At 49.4% G+C, this 16,662-nt stretch overlaps 2 protein-coding genes across 7 annotated transcripts in view; one reads left to right on the top strand and one right to left on the bottom strand.

Annotated features, from left to right (window-relative positions):
• The window catches only part of DNASE2 (deoxyribonuclease 2, lysosomal), a 185,977-nt gene that overhangs the window by 9,837 nt on the left and 159,478 nt on the right, over positions 1-16,662 (top strand). For 2 of the 3 annotated variants that reach the window (XM_063931199.1, XM_063931197.1), the window contains exon 2: positions 4,231-4,372. The gene's annotated coding sequence lies outside the window, so the exon portion shown is untranslated. The remainder of the gene's footprint in view (positions 1-4,230; positions 4,373-16,662) is intronic. The other variant, XM_063931198.1, reaches the window with a different exon arrangement.
• Positions 5,188-16,662, bottom strand: part of LOC134936225 (tetraspanin-1-like) — a 181,288-nt gene continuing 169,813 nt past the window's right edge. For all 4 annotated transcript variants that reach the window (XM_063931205.1, XM_063931206.1, XM_063931203.1 and 1 more), the window contains exon 8: positions 5,188-5,580. In XM_063931205.1, coding sequence (XP_063787275.1) covers positions 5,533-5,580 — 48 coding nt within the window. In that variant the 3' untranslated portion in view covers positions 5,188-5,532. The remainder of the gene's footprint in view (positions 5,581-16,662) is intronic.

Here is a 16,662-nt window from a genome sequence, read left to right as displayed (position 1 = left end):
AATGAATGTTTACATTTGGAATCCGCCTGCCAAGGATGGAGCCAAAGAGCACTCTTAACAGACACCGCAGAAGCAGAAATCCTCGAGAAAATTAAACCTGCATAGTAACATAGTAATTGAGGTTGAAAAGAGGCAAAATGTCCATCAATGCCTGCTTCACCTAGATAGTTAGCTGACTCACGGATGAGTTAAACTATAGGAAGCAACTATGAATGTAGCCTCCCAGAAGGTCATCAGATAGTTGTTAAGGATATATTTCTACAGCTTCTTTGACCCAAGCTGAGATGAGAATGGGCTTAAGAATGGCTCCTGCAGCCAGAATGATACTCTGAAGTGTGTATTCTAATTTTCAGTCCAATCTATCACTGAGAGAAGCTGAGCCAGGAACTGTGATAATAGTCTTCTTCGATAGAAGGCACATGGATGAAAACACCATTGGAGGAATCTCCCATTTATTTAAATCCCCTTATGAAGAGGATAAAAAGAATGTAACCTGTAACACACCTGAAATATTTTATCCAAGTGTAGCCACCTTTCACTTAGGCGATCATCAAGCTGGGGAGAAGAAGGGAAAGAGACCATCTGCTTCTCCTTTCTCCTGAATAAGGCAGAGTCCTGTATGAGCAAGACCTGCTTAGCTGCAGCCACAGGGGTTCTAACCCCCTGTACATTACATGGATCATCTTCCAATTACAGTTCAAAGACATTTCAGGAACTGAAAACTCCAGACTGTCAACCATTCATCTCAGGATGAGGTTGCCTAAGTGTCCTCCCAGGACCAAAGTACCCTTGGAAGCTGGTACTTCTGGAACCTAGAAATAGAGACTGGATCCAGGAGGATGACACTTGTACCAACCCCTGAGCTCAGAAAGGCACCACTATAGGGTGAGGGTGGTAAACATGAGAAGTCTGATCCTGTTGGAACTGAGAGGGCAACATGGCCTGTAAAGAAAACTGGGCTGGGACAGAAGATGAACCAGTGCACGGCTCCCTAGCTGCAGCAAAGTGTTTGGAAAGTCATAGCTAAGGCTAATGTACTGGCCCACAGCAGAGTGTCCACTTCTCTGGACAGACTCCCAGGCAAGCAATAACACTTGCCACCCATCTTATAAGATGCACAGAAAGATTTTTAATGCATAAATCATAGCCACAGTTCCCCTTTTTGGAAGGTGCTTGGAATCTCTCTTCCCAGACATAGTGAAAATAGGGAATGTGGAAAATAAAGTGTCTAACAAAAGTAGCAGAGGCTGCTAAACAGAAACTTACACTAAAATGCTAATACTAAAGAAAGTGTTGCATGACACCAACGTGTAATTCATACAGAAATAAATACAGCACTTTAACAAAGCAGTATTGTAACAGACTATGAGCCCTCAGAGAATAAGAACAATTTTTTTGTTTTGTTTTTTTCTTTAACTGACTACTCACCACTCAGTAATAAATGTGCTGCATTAAATTACAATTTAAAGTAAATATAGTGTAATGGAAAAACAAGCCTGAGCCAGTATTTTGAACTGTGTCCTCCAGTGGCTGATGATGCAGACACTGGGGGTGATTCAGAGTTGTTCGCTCGCAAGCTGCTTTTAGCAGCATTGCACACGCTAAGCCACCACCCTCTGGGAGTGTATCTTAGCTTAGCAGAAGTGCGAACGAAAGATTAGCAGAATTGCGAATAGAGGCCCTCATTCCGAGTTGTTCGCTCGGTAAAAATCTTCGCATCGCAGCGATTTTCCGCTTAATGCGCATGCGCAATGTTCGCACTGCGACTGCGCCAAGTAAATTTGCTATGCACTTAGTAATTTTACTCACGGCTTTTCCATCGGTCTGGCGATCGTAATGTGATTGACAGGAAATGGGTGTTACTGGGCGGAAACAGGCCGTTTTATGGGCGTGTGGGAAAAAACGCTACCGTTTCCGGAAAAAACGCAGGAGTGGCCGGAGAAACGAAGGAGTGTCTGGGCGAACGCTGGGTGTGTTTGTGACGTCAAACCAGGAACGACAAGCACTGAACTGATCGCAGATGCCGAGTAAGTGTGGAGCTACTCAGAAACTGCTACGAGGTGTGTAATCGCAATATTGCGAATACATCGTTCGCAATTTTAAGATGCTAAGATTCACTCCCAGTAGGCGGCGGCTTAGCGTGTGCAAAGCTGCTAAAATTCACTTGCGAGCGAACAACTCGGAATGAGGGCCAGAAATTTCTTAGCAGTTTCTGAGTAGCTCCAGACTTACTCAGCCATTTCGACCAGCTCAGTCCTTTTCGTTCCTGGTTTGACGTCACGAACACACCCAGCGTTTGCCCAACCACTCCCCTGTTTCTCCAGCCACTCCTGCGTTTTGCATCTAGAACGCCTGCATTTTTCCGCACACTCCCATAAAACGGCCAGTTTCCGTCCAGAAACACCCACTTCCTGTCAATCACACTACGATCAGCACAGCGATGAAAAAGCTTTGTTATGCCGTGAGTAAAATACCTAACTTTTGTGTAAAATAACTAAGCGCATGCGCTCTGCGAACCTTGCGCATGCGCAGTAAGCGACTAATCGCAGTATAGCGAAAATCGGCAACGAGCGAACAACTCGGAATGACCCCCACTGTCCACAGTGACTCTAAGGCAGTGATTTTCAACCTTTTTTTACTCGCGGCACACCGAACAATATTTTAAAATTGCCAAAGCACACCATCAGTTCCCCACAGAAAAAAAACAAAAAAAAACACACATTAGCCCTCACAGTAAAAAAAAATCCACACATACATTGGCCTACACAGAAAAAACAATCACATTGTTCCCCCCATAAATCCTATTGCTCCCCACAGGAGAAATAAAATAACAAATATTAGCCCCTACCGGTCAGCTGTCCTCCTCCCTGTCCCTCAGTGGCGGGGGTTGTTCTTAGTAGAGTTCTGCGAATACTGAGCAGCGGGTGGTCGGGCAGGTGTGGATGTGGGGGGGCAAGGAAAGCTGTGGATGCGGACGGGAACTGGAAGATGTGTATGCAGGCGGGTGGGCTGGCTGGGTGTTGAGACGCGGCGGCCGTGACCTATGATATCACACCGCCGCATCTTCAAGGCATAGGTCACGGCCAGAGCACGACTGATCCTCTAAGAAGAGCCCGGGCCAACAGCTCCGCGGCACACTGGTTGAAAAAGCCTGCTCTAAGGTGAGGTGAATCTGGCACGCTTCTCTTTGCTTAAAATGACACCATAATCGCCATACCTAAAGGGCCCCATACACTAGAACGATAATGCCCGATTTCATCCGATTTCGGGCATTTCGGCCCGTTATATCGGGTGAAATCGGGCATTTTGGAGGTGTTTCTGTGCCGATCCGATGCGCGTTCCCGTGAGCATTGGATTGGATCCTCCAGATTGAACGTGCCGCACTCGTGATATGTTGGACCCCGCAGGCATGGCTGGGATCGCCCAAGATATATCGTATGCAAAAGGACAGCATCCGATGTATCTTGGGCGATCCTGTCGCCCGGGAGGCTGCCGGGGTGATCGCCGGACATGTCGCAGTAGTGTATCAGTGGAAGACGCTGTGCAAGATTTAATGGGGCCAGCAAAAAACCCATTGCTTAAACACACTCACAAAACCATGTAAAATATGCCTGACCAATCAAGAAAGAATCAGTCTATGTCAGAGGAGCATCCTTAATCAGCCAACTAGAAGCAGTTTGCTCGTGCCTGCAACTGTCAGCGTCATGATACACTATTTGCGTCTGTCCCTGACCATATGCAAATAATAAAGCTTTCCCTGGTGTGCATGTGTCTGTGCCCCTTCCTCCCTGTCCAGACACACGCCGGTATAAGAAGCAGGATTACGCAGATCTGCATGGGTGCATATGCATGCTGTCGGTTTTCAGGCAAGATACACTATGCCAATTGGCACAGTACTCATTCAGCCCATTAGCGTCCATTGATGAAAGGAAATTCTGGGGAGAGATTAAACATATATAATATTTTCTTTTAAATACCTAATAATAATTCCCATGACATTATTGGGTGTCCCTCCAATTAGCAGCTAGTCTTCATCTTCAGCTGCTGCTTTGGACTCACCTGCTCTAGATCTGCCAGAACACTGCTGAAGATGATCAGCGGAGGACCTTGCTATATATAAGTAATAGTACATTGCTCAATACAACAAACGGAAGAGACTTCTAACATAACAATATAATGTGGAAGGTAGTAAATTATAACCACTTTTAAGAGTTTTTTTTTTCTTTTTAGCAGAATTTATAGCCATTACCTACCTCTACGAAAGTACTTACTGCGCACCATACAACAGTGTCCGGTGAACCACATGAAAATTAACCAATTGGAGGAATGGAGACCCTGTAAACCAATCATTTGCTCAGAGCAGGAGTGTGAGGTGGGTGCTCCTCTTTCCCATTCAGCTCACACATATAACGCGTTTCGCAACAGAACAGCTCTCACTTTCCTCTACTCTTACTAGTAACAGTAAACTGGAAGAACATTTGCTGGGTGGTTACAGATATTCTACACACTAACAGTGTGTAGTTGTTTTAACAGAGGGAGGGTGCAGAAAAACAGTACAGTATATAGGTAGGCCAGAGCTTCCTTTACCATAATATTAGTGTCATTTAAGCAACCTGATTGGGAAACATTAAAATGTTGAAACTGACGGTCTGCTTTAAATGTTTAATAAACAAACTACTAATTTGTATCTTTAAAACACACATATACTTGCTGCCAGTGTGTAATATTTGGGGTATGGGGTTCAGGCTACTCAGCATTTTCTCCAGACGCCAATGACATGCGCCCAGCCACCATTGCACAGGACGCAGGAGCAAGTTGAGCAGCAGCTAGTCATTGATATACTGGACAGCCTGAATGCTGGACGCTAGGTAAGTCATCTTTTACGACTAGCTTTTACTTTCAAAAACTTTCTGTTGACTTCAGATTGTAAAACCATGTGCGCCCCCTGGTGTTGAAAGTATGCTGTTGAAAGCATCTAACGTAAATGGTATGCCATGTGTATTAGCATAATGTGTTTCAGTGCTGCAGGGAATTAATATGCCATTCCACATTTGTTTCTATAACAACATTACTTCTTCCTCTCATTATTACAGCACACCAGCCAAACATTCATTCAGTATCATAATTACTGCAATTACAGCTATCTACTGTATTCTGTACACAAAAGAATAGCTCAGTACGAGAGGATCAAACACACAATACTATATTTATTTTATTCTATATAAAACTGCAGTCCTAAGAACATTCAGTTATACTTAAAATGACATTTAAGTGCTCTTCTCCAGAATTGGGATAAGTATAAACTTCATGTAAGAACACTAAAAGTAAACAACTTCAGTAGTAACAATACAAATAAAACATTTAACATAAGGGAATATAAATGCTGAATTTTACACATGTAATAAATCTGTGCTTATTAGCTGAACTTGTGTAAGAAAGGGTCCTGCCATGTAGGATGGCACTGCCGTGTACTCACTGGGACACCGGGCACGGAATGGTGGTACAGAAGGATAACTTGGTTGGCAGACTGCATTATCCCAGTTTGACAAACAACACCAAGGCGACAATAAGGGATGCCATCTGAAAATATAAACAGGAGCTTTTTTGTTTTATCTGATAATACAAAACATAGGTCATTATTGTAGCCGATAAATGTAGAGCCCCTCCCCTTTAGATTGTAAGCTCTGATGAGCAGGGCCCTCTTCCCTCATGTGGTTTTACTTCCCTCACTATACCATCATCTCCTCCTCACTGCCAATAACTGCACCAAACCTTTGGGTACTGCCGCCTCGCTGCTTATTTGCGTCTTCTGACTGATGATGCAGGAATTTGTATAAACCTTATCCATGGGCGTGATTCAGACCTGATCGTAGATTGCTAAATTTAGCACATCTATGATCAGCTTCCCTGTCAAGCGGGGGGACGCCCAGCACAGGGCTAGTCCGCCCCGCATGTCAGGGCCTACCCCCCACACAAGAACAAAAGCATTGCTTTTGTACTGGAAGAGTAGCTCCCTGCCAGCACAGCTCCTGCGCGCTGGCAGGAGCTACTCATTGCAGTGAGGGTCGCAGCGTCTGCGTGTGACTTCACGCAGCCAAAGCGCTTGCCCCCTCAACGGTCTGGCGTGCCTGCATTGCCCAGACCGCGCCCCCTAAACGGTGGCAAAATGCCGCCGGCTTGCCCCCGCCTCTGCCTGTCAGGCAGAGGCGCTCGCAGGGCTAAGACAGCCGTCGGCTGTCTGGCATGTGTCGGCGCATGTGCAGTTCAGACCTGATCGGCTGCTGTGCGAAAACGCACAGCACCGATCATGTCTGAATTAGGCCCCATGTCCTGTAATGTTCTGTACTGTAGGAGAGTGAGTTCTGGAGGAGGGGAGCAACATGGGAAAAGTCTTGGATGCGAGAGTGGGAAGAGGAAATGAGCATGGAGGAAATGCAACAGTCAGAGGGAGAACGGAGAAGGTGAGAGGGAGTGTGAGATGAGTTTGGAGATATAGGAAAAGGTGACACATACTTATAAAGTCCCCTATGGGAGAGTACTAGAGTCCGTGTCTGAAGTGCAGGGGCGCTGCACTGTAATCACGTCATCATAGCTCCACCCTGCTGTTCAAAGCCGTATATCACTGCATTCTACAGCAGGGACGGGCCGCGATGATGTGATTCAATTTGAAGTGAGTTGCTTGCAAATAACTGTCCTGCTCCATTGGGAGTCTGTGAGAGCTCCCAAAACTCGTGACTGTCCAAGGTATCCTGGAAGAGTTGGCAAGCACAAGGAGTTCTGATTAAGAGCCTAATTCAGGTTGGATCGCAGATCACGATCCAACCGCAAAAAAATTAAAGATATCCGGGCGCACGCGCAGCGCCCGTCCTGCGCATGCGCCCGCAAGAGGGCTGCAGAAAATGCGATCGCCTCTGCCTGTCAATCGTGGGGTGGCAACTCTCCGTTTCCAGTGCGGAGACGAATCGTTTCGGAGGCGGCAACAGGGAAACGGTGGGTGTGATCACAACGGCTGCGTGACGTCACACGCAGCCGGCACGATCGGAAACATGGCTGCGGGCGCAGCTAAGTTCAACCTGGATTCTGGGCCTAATTCAGATCTGATCGTAGATGTGCTAAATTTAGCACAACTACGATCAGTTTCACAGACATGCGGGGGGACGCCCAGCACAGAGCTAGCCTGCCCCGCGTGTCAGACCCTACCCCCCTGCACAGGTACAAAAGCATCGCACGGCAGCGATGCTTTTGTACCTGAGGAGTAGCTGCCTGCCAGCGCAGCACCTGCGCGCTGGCAGGCCACTACTCGCCACGTCTCGGGTCGCAGCGGCTGTGCGTGACGTCACGCAGCTGCCGCGGTCCGCCCCTCCCCCCCAATGGTCCGGACATGCCTCCGTTATCCAGACCGAGCCCCGCGCGACAGCTTCTGCCTGTCAATCAGGCAGAGGTGATTGCAGCCCTGAGATACTGATAGCGAGCGCACTCCACAAAGTAATTCAGACTGCGATCGCTACAGCAATGCAGTATGAATTACCCCCTCTGTACGGAAAGGGGAGCAAGTGAAGGGGGTGGTCTTCAGTATGCCGGCGGTCGGGCTCCCGGCGACCAGCATATTGGCGCCGGGAGCCCGACAGCCGGCATACCGATACTTATTCTCCCTCGTGGGGATCCACGACCCCCCTGGAGGGAGAATAAAATAGCGTGGCGAGCGCAGCGAGCCCGCAAGGGGCTCATTTGCGCTCGCCACACTGTCAGTAAGCCGGCGGTCGGGCTCCCGGCGCCGGTATGCTGGTCGCCGGGAGCCCGACCGCCGGCATATCGTAGTGAACCCAGTGAAGGTGCTGAACAAGAGGAGAGGTTGAGTCAGAGCAACTAGAAACCTAAGGTAAATGTCAGTTGCTAAAGAAGTCAGCTAGAACTCATGCATACTTTGACCTGTTGAATCTAATCAAACTGTATATAGATGCCGGTCTGTGCAATTTTGATTAATAATAAGGAAGGTTAGAGTGTGGAAGGCTAAACTATACAGATTTACATCTGTTTACAGGGATATTTACCACCTTGGTGTATCAATTCAGCAATACAAGTCTCAGATGATTGAGCTTTATTTAGCAGTTACAATGCCTCGGTGTGGTCCAAATGGACAGAAGGCTGATACTGTCCAACAAATGGAAGCAGAGAAAAAGCTAGCCAAAACTCCCAAGGAGATTATTTACAGCTGAGGTGCAACACAGCACAAAGAGGCTGATTCTGAGTTGACCGCTAATGCGGCCCAAAGCACAGTTTGCTTCCATTGGCAAACTGCGCACGTGCAGCGACCGAATCGCGGCTGCGTGACTATACACATTGGGTCCGCATCTGTGAAGGATCAGCAGCGGGCGTTCATGGGGCAGCGACGCAGCATTTGGGAGCGGGCCGAACGGGGGCAGGACAGGAACATTTTCGGGGCGGCTGCGCGATGTCACGTGCAGCTGCTTCGATTTAAAAAATGGCAGCTGACCGCCTGGCAGCGCAGCCAGGGGTCAACCTTAGTTTGATGCATCCGAAATCTAATTGCGGACGCATCGGGAGGCGGTCCGTCACACATGCTGGCCGGCTTTGTCCTGTGCTGGGCGGCCCACAGAATGTGAGGAGGTGGAGGCAGATCTGGCTGCATATGCAGCAATCTACGGTCATCTCTGAATCAGTCACAAAATCTTTTTTCCTAGTAGTGTGTTCTTTCATCTGAACCTTGATTTCCACCAAAGTGCATACATTTATGGAGAAGGATGGTGATTCTTTGTGATGGAGCCAAATCTGCAACAGCCGATGGCAGGAAGCGTTGATCAGCACAAAGTACAAAATAAGAGTACAAGTGTATCTGGATTTGTGGAGGAAGAGTGTTGAAATGAGAAAAAAGAGGGGTGGAGAGAGCACATTTTTTGTGGCACTAGTTGATATGCAGAAGAGCACACAGTCATTTTCTCTTCATACAAAGGTGGTAATTCCGAGTTGATCGCTAGCTGCATTTGTTCGCAGCGCAGCAATCAGGCTAAAAAACGGCAGTTCTGCGCATGTGCATGCGGCACAATGCGCACCCGCGACGTACGTGCACAAAGAACGATGCCATTTTGCACAGGGTCTAGCGATGCATTTCAGTCGCACTGCTTGCCGCAGAGTGATTGACATGAAGTGGGCGTTTCTGGGTGGCAACTGACCATTTTCAGGAAGTGTTCTGAAAAACGCAGGTGTGCCAGGAAAAACGCAGGCGTGGCTGGGCGAACGCAGGGCGAGTGTGTGACGTCAAATCCAGAACTGAATAGTCTGAAGTGATCACAAGTGCTGAGTAGGTTTTGAGCTACTCTGAAACTACACAAACATTTTTTGCAGGCGCTTTGCGATAAAAACGTTCGCACTTCTGCTAAGCTAAAATACACTCCCAGTGGGCGGCGGCATAGCGTTTGCACGGCTGCTAAAAACTGTTAGCGAGCGATCAACTCGGAATGACCCCCAAAGACTTGAATTTGGCACCAGCTCTGAGCTGGCAGGGCAGGGATCAGGGGCGTTTTTACAGAGGAGGGGGCCCATGTGCACCTCCGGGTGGGCCCCCTCCTCTGCACCGCGCTGTAGACTCCAGCATTGTGCCAGAGTCTACTGCGCATGCGCAGGTCTCCGGAAACATGGCGCCCGCCATGATATGGAGACCAATTTGGCTACCGCGCATGAGCGGCGGCCATTTTGGCTGCGATTTCCGGCGCGATCACAGCTCCCAGCGCTGGACTCCGGAAAGGTAAGTATTAAAATGAGTGCGGTGTGGGCCCCCCTGGACCCAGGGGACCGTGTGCTCCACACCCATTGCACCCATTATAGAAACGCCAATGGCAGGGATCTCGTCCTCCCAGCCATAAATGAAGCTAAACTGAGCGTTACCTTAAGAGACAAACGGGAATAGGGTGGTTATAAAGTGGTTGGCAGTTGGACCTTTGATGTGATGTTTAAACGTTTGCACAGTGCACAGATTATGGGCCTAGTTCAGACCCGATCGCTGTTGTGCGAATTTGCAAGGCGGCTGATTATCGATCGAATAAACTGCGAATGCGTACGGATCATAATATGTACGTGCGAGGCCAAACTGAAAAATAAATCAGCGTCTTTTTTGATCGCTAGGCGCACACAGGTTGACTGACAGAAAGCAGACGTTTGGGGGTGGTAACTGGCCTTTTTCTGGGAGTGTCAGGAAAAACGCAGGCGTTCGCAAGCGTTTTCAGGTGGGTGTGTGATATCAGCTCTGGCCCCAATCAGCCTGATTCTATCACACTGTAGGAGTAGGTCCTGGGCTACGCACAGATTGCACAGACTGTAAAATAAGAATTTACTCACCGGTAATTCTATTTCTCATAGTCCGTAGTGGATGCTGGGTACTCCGTAAGGACCATGGGGTATAGACGGGCACCGCAGGAGACTGGGCACTCTTAAAAGAAAGATTAGGTACTATATCTGGTGTGCACTGGCTCCTCCCTCTATGCCCCTCCTCCAGACCTCAGTTAGGGAAACTGTGCCCGGAAGAGCTGACATTACTAGGAAAGGATTTGGAATCCAGGGTAAGACTCATACCAGCCACACCAATCACACCGTACAACTCGTGATAACTATACCCAGTTAACAGTATGAACAATAACTGAGCCTCTCTCAACCGATGGCTCATACAATAACCCTTTAGTTAAGCAATAACTATATACATGTATTGCAGAGAGTCCGCACTTGGGACGGGCTCCCAGCATCCACTACGGACTACGAGAAATAGAATTACCGGTGAGTAAATTCTTATTTTCTCTGACGTCCTAGTGGATGCTGGGTACTCCGTAAGGACCATGGGGATTATACCAAAGCTCCCAAACGGGCGGGAGAGTGCGGATGACTCTGCAGCACCGAATGAGCAAACTCAAGGTCCTCCTCAGCCAGGGTATCAAACTTGTAGAATTTTGTAAAAGTGTTTGAACCCGACCAAGTAGCAGCTCGGCAAAGTTGTAAAGCCGAGACCCCTCGGGCAGCCGCCCAAGAAGAGCCCACCTTCCTCGTGGAATGGGCTTTTACTAATTTAGGATGCGGCAGTCCAGCCGCAGAATGTGCAAGCTGAATCGTGCTACAGATCCAACGAGCAATAGTCTGCTTAGAAGCAGGAGCACCCAGCTTGTTGGGTGCATGCAGGATAAATAGCGAGTCAGTTTTTCTGACTCTAGCCGTCCTGGAAACATAAAGTTTCAGGGCCCGGACTACGTCCAGCAACTTGGAATCCTCCAAGTCCCTAGTAGCCGCAGGCACCACAACAGGTTGGTTCAAATGAAACGATGATACCACCTTAGGGAGAAATTGGGGACGAGTCCTCCATTCTGCCCTTTCCATATGGAAGATCAGATATGGGCTTTTACATGACAAAGCCGCCAATTCTGACACACGCCTAGTCCAAGCTAAGGCCAAAAGCATGACTACTTTCCACGTGAGATATTTTAGCTCCACGGTCTTAAGTGGCTCAAACCAGTGGGATTTTAGGAATCCAACACACATTAAGATCCCAAGGTGCCACTGGAGGCACAAAAGGGGCTGAATATGCAGCACCCCTGTAACAACGTCCGAACTTCAGGCAGTGAAGCCAGTTCTTTTTGAGAGAAAAAGGGATAGGGCCGAAATCTTGGCCTTTATGGATCCTAATTTTAGGCCCATAGTCACTCCTGACTGTAGGAAGTGCAGGAATCGACCCCCCTGGAATTCCTCTGTAGGGCCTTCCCGGCCACACACCAGGCAACCTATTTTCGCCATATACAGTGAAAAAGTCTTGCTGTCATGTCTTTCCTAGCCTTTACCAGCGTAGGAATAACTGCATCCGGAATGCCCTTTTCCGCTAGGATCCGGCGTTCAACCGCCATGCCGTCCAACGCAGCCGCGGTAAGTCTTGGATCAGACAGGGTCCCTGTTGCAACATGTCCTGACTGAGAGGCAGAGGCCATGGGTCCTCTGAGAGCATTTCTTGCAGTTCCGGGTACCGAGTCCTTCTTGGCCAATCCGGAGCAAAGAATATTGTTCACACTCCTCCGTTTATTACAATTCTCAGCCCTTGGGTCTGAGAGGAAGAGGAGGGAATATATAGACCGACTGGAACACCCACGGTGTTACTAGTGCGACCACAGCTATCGCCTGAGAGTCCCTTGACCCAGCGTAAAACCTTTTTTATCTTTTTATTAAGGTGGGATGCCATGTAGTCCACCTGAGGCAGTTTCCATCAATTTGCAAAACTGCGTGAAGACTTCCCGATGAAGTCACCACTTTCCCGGGTGGAGGTAGTGTCCACTCCCGGAATGAACACTGCTGACAGTGCGCTTACTTGATTCTCCGCCCAGCGAAGAATTCTGGTGGCTTCTACCCTCGCCACCCTGCTCCTTGTGCCGCCCTGGCGGTTTACATGAGCCCCTGCGGTCTGACTGGATCAGAACTGGTTGGTCGCGAAGCAGGAACTCCGCTTGACTTAGGGCTTTGTATATGGCCCTTAGTTCCAGGATATTGATGTGAAGGCAAGTCTGTTGGCTTGACCACAAACCTTGGAATTTTCTTCCCTGTGTAACTGCTCCCCACCCTCGGAGGCTTGCATCCGTGGTCACCAGGACCCAGTCCTGAATGCCGAATCTGCGGCCCTCGAGAAGGTGAGCACTCCGCAGCCACCACAGGAGAGACACCCTGGCCCTGGGGGATAGGCTGATTAACCGATGCATCTGAAGATGTGATCCGGACCACTTGTCCAGTAAGTTCCATTGTCCTTGCATGGAACCAGCCGAAGGGGATGGCCTCGTATGATGCCATCATCCTTCCCAGGACTCGAGTGCAGTGATGCACTGACACCTGTTTTGGTTTTCAATGGATTCCTGACCAGTGTCATGAGCTCCTGAGCTCTCTCTATCGGGAGATAAACCCTCTTCTGGTCTGTGTCTAGGATCATGCCTAGGCGAGGCAGATGAGCTGTAGGAACCAACTGCGACTTCGGAATATATAGAATCCAGTCGTGTTGCCGTTTCACTTCCAGAGAAGGTGATACGCTGTCCAGCAACTGCTCTCTTGATCTCGCTTTTATGAGGAGATCATTCAAGTATGTGATAATAGTGACACCTTGCTTCCGCAGGAGCACATCATATCCGCCATTACCTTGGTGAAATTGGTAATGACAATCCCGTACCGCAATTCTGAGGTACGCCTTATGAGGTGGATAAATGGGGACACGAAGGTATGCATCCCTTATGTCCCGATTCATTTCAGGCTTGCAATGACCGCTCTTAGCGATTCCATCTTGAACCTGAACCTTTTCAGGTATATGTTCAGGGATTTTAATACAATATGAGTGTGGCCGGAGAGACCAACCAGCCACACGTGTAATGGCGGCTGCGGCACTGAAGGTGTTAACCCTCGTGCCCGGCGCCATATTAAGGGACAATGGGCGCTGGGCGTCACTGTTAAACGTACTTACGGCGCTGGGCGCGGACTGTTTAAAAGTTTGTTTAATGATGTGTTTTAACATGTCATATGTAGTGCTCTATGCACAATTGCAGGAATGCATGTTTAACTGTATTTATTTTATATTCAAGATGAGGTCATCTGTATATTTAAAGAGGAAAATGCACTTACTCTTATAGATGTCTGAATAATCATCTCCTGTCAGTAGGAAGTGGCATGCTAATGGCCCTGTCTTATCAGAGAGGTGTGAAGGACAATACCTTTTGATGTGTAAGTTCCTTAGAGAGAGATGCTAATCACTGGGTCTATGGGCTTGGAACTTGTTTCATGTACCTGATTTAATTGACATACGAACGACCGATGCAGGAAGGAAGACTGTTTGTTTGTATTGTAGCCTTCCTGTTGTAATCTCAAACACTGGGTTTGCCTGGAGATGTGAATGAGACAGAAACATTGTATTTTGAAGCTATGTGATAAATTTATCAATAGTGAATGTTAATCTGATACCAAACGTTGTCTGGGTGACAGGAAGGAGGATATTGTTTTATTGCACTTATATCCTTGTAAAATGTAATTTATTGGTATTTTGTAAAATAACCTGATTGGTTGGAGAAGACAGGGAGGGCTTACCCCCCTGTGGTACTGTGTGGAAAACTGACATAAAAAGGAGACCTGCGTGCCTCCAGAGTTGTGTATTATTCCATCTTATTCTGCTGAAAACATCTGATTGTATGCTGTTACCCCTAGCAATAGGGAGGAGCCTTTTTAAAGGTTATTGAGCAATAAACATCTTTGCCTCAAGAAGACTGCTTCATCTTGTGACCAACAGGGTTAGGCCAAACCTAGCCCCGTCCTCCGGCTGTCCAGGGAAGTACCTAGCGTCTCCAAGCTCCACCTTCCGCCAGCTACCGGTAGAGGCCTAGCAAGTGGCTAGTGGGGATTCGTCAGCACCACACAGCTGTGGTAAGGCAGTGCGTCGGCACATACAGAGCAGAACCGTGGTTCCAAACGCCACGGCAGGTTAGGAGTTTGGTGGTGGCAGCGATAAACCCGCCCACAATGCAGTGGGTGGAGTCAGTAACAGGCGGTTACTCACGGTAAGCGGGAATCCCCTATGTGGTCAGGCCTCGTGTGACTTGACCTTCCAATCTGTGCGCAGCCAACGGGACGCGAAAGCGGCGATTGCTTTCGTACGGGACCGTCCTGTCACAGAAATTGGTGGCATAGTGGTGGGATATTCCCAGGCGGCTTTTCATCACCCGATTGGAGAAGCCGAGTTACTCAGGAGAGGAGTAACTGCAGCGCAGGAGAACGCACAAGATGGCGGAATTCAGCGGAATGTCCAAGGATGATCTGGAGATCGTGTGCCAGGAGAAGGGTGTGGATATCCCTTTCAACGCGTCCAGAAGCGTCATGAAGGCGGCGCTCAGGAGCGTGGAGGAGTCCCATCGGGCGGAGGTGGAAAGCACTGACGGCGTCAGCATCGCAGAGGACGGCCCAACAGTGGACCTTCGTAAGGAACCGGTGAGAACCACAAGCCCCGCCCTCTCTCACAGCAGCAATGTTTCCCAGCAATCCCTAGCAGGGCCAGGATCCCAACGTCCCAGGGGCGGCCCGGATACCCTAGCAGATCGGCTAGCGGAATTGGGGGAAAGGGCAACGGAGCAAGAACGCATGCTTGTCATTCGGATGTGGCATGCGGAGCGGGCACCACAGGCCGTGGTACCCCGGGAGCCGTTGTCAGCTGTTGTACACAGATCAGGACGTATTCAGTTTGCCAAGTTTGCAGACAGTGATGGGGACATTGATGGACATTTACAAGTTTTTGAAAGGACTTGCAAACTACACGATCTACCCAAGTCGGAGTGGGTGAGACACCTTGTGCCCACTCTGCATGGAGAGGCCTTGGAGGCCTATCGAGGAGTGGCGACGGAGGACTGTGGGAACTACGACGAAGTCGCGAAGGCCCTCCTCCAGCGATTCTTCATCACTCCAGAGTCTTACAGGAAGAAGTTCAGAGACTTGCCCAAGAATCCTAGCAGCACCCATGAGCAGTTCGCCACCCAGCTGCGGCAGTACGTGGTGAAGTGGGTGAAGGATTCGGAAGCCACTACATGGGACGCACTGATCGACCTGATCTGCAGGGAGCAGTTCTACCGCAGGTGCGCCCAAGAAGTGAAGGAGTGGGTGCTAGATCGGGAGCCACCCAGCTTAAAGATAGCTGCCCAATTAGCAGACAAGTATGTGGCAATTCGGCCACAGGGGCAGAAGCGCCCAGCCAGCAGCCAGCTCCAAAAGACTGTACCACCAAGGGGACCCCCCTCTTCAGCTCATCACCCCCAAAGACAAGCATCTTCCAACCCGGGTGCTCTTGGCCAGCAACCGCACCGCAGCGTCCCTGCAACTGATCAGAGATCATCGGTGCCACGACTGGAAAAGAAGTGCTACGGCTGTGGGAAAATCGGACATCTGAGGATGAACGGTCCTGCATCCCAAGCACCCCAGACTCGTGCCCCAAATCCGAGTGCTGGAGCCCGGCTCGCTTGTTTGACGAGAGGAGATGAGCCTTCAGAGACTGTTCCCCCTCCAGTCAGTCCGATGGAGTGTGGCGAGAGACAGGTGCACCCTGCGGAGAGAGTCACCTGCATGGCCAAACAGCCCCTACACAACATGTGGAGGCACCTGCAGCCAGTCCATGTGGGACCCCTGCAGGGAGAAGGCCTAAGAGACTCTGGGGCCTCAATCACTGTGGTGAGCCCCCACCTTATAGATCCTGCTGCAGTATTGCAGGGTCGCACTGCCACGGTCACCCTGGCAGAAGGAACAGAAAAAGCGGTTCCCATGGCAAGAGTCTACCTGGACTGGGGAGCTGGACCAGAGTTGCGAGAAGTTGCCGTCATGGATGGTCTCCCAACTGATGTGGTCCTAGGAAATGACCTGGGTGGTGGGATCGTCACTACGTTTGTTGGCGCCATTCCCCGGAGTCAAGTTCCAAACCCACCGTTGACATCAGCTACTCCAGCACAGCCCAGCCCAGAGGAAAAGACTACAGCTGCTAGACAACTGCCAGCACAGCCAACCACAGCATCAACCAGCCCAGAGGAAAAGATTACAGCGGCTAGATCAGCACATCGACCCCGCATGCCTTTTGCCTCTGGTATGCCCACGTCCACTAGCAACGCAGAGGATGTC

The sequence above is a fragment of the Pseudophryne corroboree genome, chromosome 6, assembly GCF_028390025.1.
Source record: "Pseudophryne corroboree isolate aPseCor3 chromosome 6, aPseCor3.hap2, whole genome shotgun sequence".
NCBI classification, from domain to species: domain Eukaryota; kingdom Metazoa; phylum Chordata; class Amphibia; order Anura; family Myobatrachidae; genus Pseudophryne; species Pseudophryne corroboree.
This window is presented reverse-complemented; position numbering and strand designations above follow the sequence as displayed.